The 6,623-nt window shown below is 33.0% G+C and overlaps 1 protein-coding gene across 1 annotated transcript; it reads left to right on the plus strand.

Annotated features, from left to right (window-relative positions):
* The first annotated feature begins 1,114 nt into the window (after positions 1–1,114).
* Positions 1,115–5,695, plus strand: LOC148201655 (protein NRT1/ PTR FAMILY 6.3-like). Its single transcript, XM_088110240.1, has 5 exons — positions 1,115–1,273; positions 1,473–1,650; positions 1,797–1,836; positions 2,090–2,661; positions 4,681–5,695. The coding sequence occupies exons 1-5, from the start codon at positions 1,159–1,161 to the stop codon at positions 5,555–5,557; spliced, it is 1,782 nt and encodes a 593-aa protein (XP_087966366.1). The 5' UTR covers positions 1,115–1,158; the 3' UTR covers positions 5,558–5,695.
* The last annotated feature ends 928 nt before the right edge of the window (positions 5,696–6,623 follow it).

A 6,623-nucleotide genomic window follows, 5' to 3' on the forward strand; every position in this document is an offset into this window, starting at 1 on the left:
TTTTTTATAAATACAAAACAAAAATTATTTCTATTAGGACTATTGTCCTTATAAGAAGTTGTGAAATGATAATTATTAATATCAAACTTTTTTATTCCACAGTCCTAGTTTTTAAGATGTTTTACCATCTCTAGCATTGGCAAAAATAAACATGATGTTTAACTTATCAATTTTGCACATTCGTCTGATTAGTGAGCAACTGGAATTTATCGTAGGTTGTATTCATTCCAAATTATCATTAATTTATTTTATCTTGTGGCACATGACTTGCTATTTGCATTTTTGATTGGTCACATGCTACAGTAACATTTGAATACAAAATCTTAGTCACGTGCTGTCCTTCGGTGCATGTAAGTATATATTCTTTATCCAATAATATTTTTTAATGTATTTTGTCGTTTTGAGGATGAACTTGTAAAATAATTATATAAAATAAGAAAAATAAAATAATTATTCAATCCTTTTTCACACTCATGCTAAGTAAATGTGTGATTAACACACTTCTATCTTTTTAATTAAATAACCAAACAAAAATTACATGTGTATATATATATATATATATATATATATATATATATATATATATATATATATATATATAATAATATTGTTTTATGTCTTTTCTCCTTTTATATATTATTTATAGTAAAATTATTAAGCATACAGTAATTTATCCATTACTTTCTTTTATCTAATTTTTTGGTAGTAGAGTTAAACTAGTTTTCGGTATTCTTATTAAATTGATTATTAAATAAATTGTTATCTACAAATATCCAGCTAGGATGATTTGGTAATTTTAGAGTTGTATTTCAATGTACATTCAGATATCTAACTTTAGTATAATATCAACACTATTAATTCACAAGTTATATAATTGCAGTGATAAGTAAATTAACATATTTATTATTATATGTTGGATATAAAAAAGTTTTAAATTTATTTTTGAATGTAGGAATTTCCAAATAGTTATTTCTAAAATATTAAAAAAGATGTTTGTTAAAGAGGATACTAATAAGATTGTTTAAAATCTGATATAAAAATAGGTACAATTATTTGATGTGGAAGTTTAGAAACTATATAAACACAATAACCCCATTGTGGCATGCATACCCACTTCATTAATAACATTTTAGTTCACCATCCATATCCCTTCCTGTGATGAACACTCCCTCTGAAACACAGAAGAAAACCATCATAGATGCCTGGGACTATAAAGGTCATCCAGCCCAGAGGTCCAAAACTGGTGGTTGGGTTGCTGCCGCCATGATTTTAGGTCTCCAATACCTTTAGAAGTTAATCTTGATTAGTATTTTTGTTAAATGAAATCTATTCTTAATCCTTTATTATAATTATTTATGATTAAGATTTACTTTCTCAAGCTAGAATAGATCCTCTGTATGGGAAGAAAAAGGTACAGTCTTAGTATTGACATAGGTTGTCTGTTTCCTTTTGTTGTTGTTGGTTTATTTCAGGAGTGGAAGCAAGTGAGAGGTTAACGACAATGGGCGTTGCCGTGAATCTGGTGACATATTTAACTGGCACCATGCATTTGGGCAGTGCTAATTCTGCCAACACGGTCACCAACTTCATGGGAACATCTTTCATGCTCTGTTTATTCGGTGGTTTTGTAGCTGACACTTTTATCGGCAGGTTTGTGACCACTGGTTCACTTGTCTAACACAGCCAAAGAAAGATTCAATTATTTTATTCCAATAAACTTTCTTACTGTAATTTTTTTAATATTATATACAACACTGTTGTTAGATTTTTCACTGGCTTCACTCTCTCGTTGACAGATACCTCACTATTGCCATCTTCGCAGCGGTTCAAGCAACTGTAAGACATTATTATGTGCTCCGTTTAACACTTTTTTTAGTTTCGCCTCTTTGCTTCAGCTCAATATGTATCTAGTTGGATGCAGAGCCTTTAGCCCTTTATATATTATTAGGTATATATTAGCTAAGGTTTATTATTCCTGACATATAATTTTTAATTAATTAGGTGTAATAGTTAGGAAGATAGTGATATAAATCAGCTAATAATTAATCTCTCGGAGAAGGGAGCGTAAATCATTTTTGGATGTTTACAGGGTGTTACAATATTGACAATATCAACCATAGTCCCAAGCCTGCATCCTCCAAAATGTGTAAGATCTGCTACGAGACGTTGCGATCCCGCAAGCAACATGCAGCTATTGGTGCTCTACCTAGCTCTTTACACCACATCCCTTGGCATCGGTGGGTTGAAATCCAGTGTGTCAGGGTTTGGCACCGATCAGTTCGATGAATCAGACAAAGGGGAGAAAAATCAGATGATAAAATTCTTCAACTGGTTCGTGTTCTTCATAAGTTTGGGGACTCTGACAGCAGTTACCGTTCTGGTGTACATTCAAGATCACATAGGGAGGTATTGGGGTTATGGGATAAGTGTGTGTGCTATTCTGGTGGCACTTACGGTGTTCTTGTCTGGTTCAAGGAGGTACCGCTTCAAGAAACTGGTGGGGAGTCCCCTGACGCAGATTGCGATGGTGTTGGTCGCAGCTTGGAGGAAGAGGCACATGGAATTGCCCTCTGATGCGTCCTTGTTGTTCAACTTGGATGATGTTGCAGATGAAACTCTCAGAAAGCAGAAGCAGATGTTGCCCCATAGCAAACAGTTCAGGTAAAACCTTCACCCTCTTATTTCTTATGTCTTATACTGTTCGAGCATTCAGATTAAATTATAGTTATTACATTCCTTATACTGTTCTTAAAAATTACATTCTCCCTTTTTCTTCCCTTATATATGTAAATTTAAATCTTAAATAGTGCACCTGTAATATAAAGATAATTACAACAGCGTTTCTAAAATAAGGAATAATAATTATGAAATTTTTTTAAAAATTAAAATAGTCTAATAAAAAAATGAAAACCAGAGTCTGATTATTACATTATATTATTTTACTTTAAAATATGAACTAAATCTTCTTTTAAGATACCCTGTTCATGTAAATAATCTCAAATGATGTGTATGTATAATAGTAAAGGATAATCAAGTTTATTTTTAGTTTTCAATTATTTTTTTATTTTTAGATTTATTTTAAAATTTAAGAGATGATTCTTTAAAATTAAAACTATATTTTTAAGACAAAACCATATTTTATGAAATAATAAAGGCGTGTTGAAAAAGCAATCGCATGTGTTATCTCAAGCAATTGTACCGAACAACCATGAGGATCACGATTCATTCAGAATACATGAACTTTAATAAAGAAATATTATATACCTAAATTATAAATATTACTTGTGCTCAATTGAAAAGCACTTTTGAATGAGTATATTAATGGCATATTATTACTGTTTTTTTATCCTTTTAGTTCATATTTTTAATGTTCACTGTTACAGATACAGAATGGATCTTCTGCTGAAGTCATGAGGAGATACTGTATATCCTCGTCCTATATATATATATATAAGGGTTTTGTGTAACTTACTTAAGATAAAGTTAAAAAATTATCATTTAGGATACCTAAAAGCTTTTAGAAGGTCTTTGTCGTCTGATATAGAAATGTGCATAAATAATTGAGATTTAGGTGAAAAACCTTGATTGAGGAGTATAGTACTGGGTAGAATTTAGTGGTGGAATGACCACCACGACATTATCTTTGAGAGTAGGGTCCCACGTTTCTTAAGAATTCACCTTTAAAATAAGTGCTAAAATGTCTATCTTGGAGTCTTCATTATTTGAACCAAAAGTGTGTCTGAAATGGACAACAAAGCTTAGTTCTCGGTTCCTCCGCTCACTGCTTTGGTCACATTCATCCACAAGCTGAAAATTAAACAACACTGAATAGATATAGATGTATATATTAACACACTGTCATCTTCGGTATACTTATTAATCGATAGTGTCGAGTTAGACATGTCACGTGTGTGATTTCTTATTCAGGTAGATGTCTCTCGTATAATTGGATAACCAGCCATTTTGAACTATAAATGCTGTTGTATTTTTAGTCATTATTTGACAAAGTATACACTGTTCCCATCTTCTTGTTTTATTCATAAGTGCACTGAGACGTGAATAAAAGTAAAAGATTTAGGAGATGGAAATAATGTTTTTACAGTGGCAGGTCTGGTATCAGTAGCTTTTGTTTTACTCTTATCTAAAAGTGAGAATGAGAGGTATCACGTGGTGGCAAAGGCCACAGCTAGCCAGCTACTATTGCCAATGAATATGCAAGGTCCTGTCTCATAGTGCATGTACCATCGCTGCCCCCATTTTTGTCCTTCTTCATCACTTTCTCTTTGTTATCTCCCTATTTCCATGTGTCCTTTGTCGTTTTTCCATCTTTCACAGAATAACACCCTATATTGTTGCTTCTTATGATTCTATTTTATCCGTGATCATCCATCTACTTCGCCACTGCTGATAGAATTCAAACTCCATACATACATATGCAATCTAATAAAATATAGTATAACCCTTTGGCTAGCTACCTAACTTTAATTATTCATCCTCCCAAAATACTAGGGTTTTAACTACTACTTGCACTCTCCATTATCAATCTCCTTTTGATAAGCTACTCTTCACATTATGTAGCAACACCAATTAATATTTCAGATTTCTACTACAATTATTGTCATTATTGAGTATGATATCTTTACAGAATGAATTATTTTCATATTTGAATGATGTGAATAGGTTCTTGGACAAGGCAGCAATCAAGGACCCAAAAACAGATGGCCAAGAAATCATCATGGAGAGGAAGTGGTATCTCTCAACCCTAACAGACGTTGAAGAAGTTAAAATGGTACAGAGAATGCTACCCGTGTGGGCCACCACCATCATGTTTTGGACTATCTACGCCCAAATGACAACGTTCTCGGTATCACAGGCCACCACCATGGACCGGCACATCGGAAACTCCTTCCAAATTCCCGCAGCATCACTTACGGTCTTCTTTGTGGCAAGCATTCTCCTTACAGTCCCCATCTACGACCGCATCATTGCTCCCATAGCCAAAAAAGTAACAAAAAATCCACAGGGACTAACCCCTTTGCAACGCATGGGCGTAGGGTTGGTGTTTTCAATCTTTGCCATGGTGGCTGCAGCACTCACTGAAATAAAACGCCTGAGAGTGGCAAGTGCTCACGGTTTAACACACAAACACAATGCTGTGGTTCCCATAAGCGTGTTCTGGTTGGTCCCACAGTTCTTCTTTGTGGGGTCGGGAGAGGCCTTTACATACATAGGGCAGCTAGATTTTTTCCTGAGGGAGTGTCCAAAGGGGATGAAGACTATGAGTACAGGATTGTTCTTGAGCACGTTGTCTTTAGGGTTTTTTCTTAGTTCCTTGTTGGTAACTTTGGTGCACAAGGCCACGCGTAACCGTGAACCATGGCTTGCGGACAACCTTAATGAGGGGAAACTGCACCACTTCTACTGGTTACTGGCGGTGCTGAGTGGTGTGAATTTGGTGGTGTATTTGTTTTGTGCAAAGGGCTATGTTTACAAGGACAAGAGGCTCGCAGAAGCAGGCATAGAGTTGGAGGAAGCTGGCACTGTTTCCCATGCTTAGCTTTGAATTTAAGTTTAACTTCTTAATAGGCCTGCTATACAATATACTAAAGCAAAATTTGAAATCAACTAATCAAATGTATCCATGTCACTGCTTCAAAAATTCAATAAAAAGAGGAGAGGTGTTTAATATATATAATTTTAATTTATATAAAGCCACTGATTTTAAACCCTACCAGAAAAGTTAGTTTTTGTTACAGAAATAATTTTCATCATTAAGATTGTGTTCATTTTCGTGGATGATATTATTCATGTGCATATATGAAGATCAATATGTGAGGATTTGAACGGTTTGTTTGCGTTGATTGTAGAATAAGTGAAGAGTACGGATTTGAGGGATGAACGAGGTTTTACAATTCTTCAAAATTGATCGGACTTGTATGGATTGATGAGAAAATTCTGAGATGACCCTATTATCATTACCATATTCACCTTGTAATTGGAATCAATTCCAAGCCATGTAGAAAAGACATAATGTAGCACATTTGGTTACAGTGACTTCTATTAGGTTCCATAGTATTTGATTATACCATCCCTTATCCACTTTCACGGCTTCGTATTCGATTTCATCATCAATGTATTTCGTTTCAACATTAGTGTACTGGATTCCATCCCTTATATTCACAAAATATTATATTTTAAAAATAATTATTTCACTTTATTTAAATAACATTTTTTTATTTTAAAAATTAATTTTTACTTTTTTTCTTCTAATAATAATTTTTACAATTATATATATTATTCACAATTATTATTTTATATTACTTTTATTACTAATGATATATTGATAATCTTCTATCTCTACCAATTAAATCATTTTTTTATATGTCACATCGATCAAATCATATATTAATTTTTACAAATTTTATTTTCAAATTCACTCTCACTCACATTCAAATTTTTTCAAAAAAACAACATTCAACTAACTTTCAAATCCCCTTAAATTCATCACACACTCTCCTCCAAATTCATCCTTCAAAGTGAACATAACCTAAAAGATTCTAAATTTATTTCTATGTAATGTGAAAACATTTGAATTTTATAATCTTATAAAATTATGTAAATCA

The sequence above is a fragment of the Vigna umbellata genome, chromosome 3 (assembly GCF_029865625.1).
Source record: "Vigna umbellata cultivar VRB3 chromosome 3, Vumbellata_1.0, whole genome shotgun sequence".
In the NCBI taxonomy this organism is placed as follows: Eukaryota; Viridiplantae; Streptophyta; class Magnoliopsida; order Fabales; family Fabaceae; genus Vigna; species Vigna umbellata.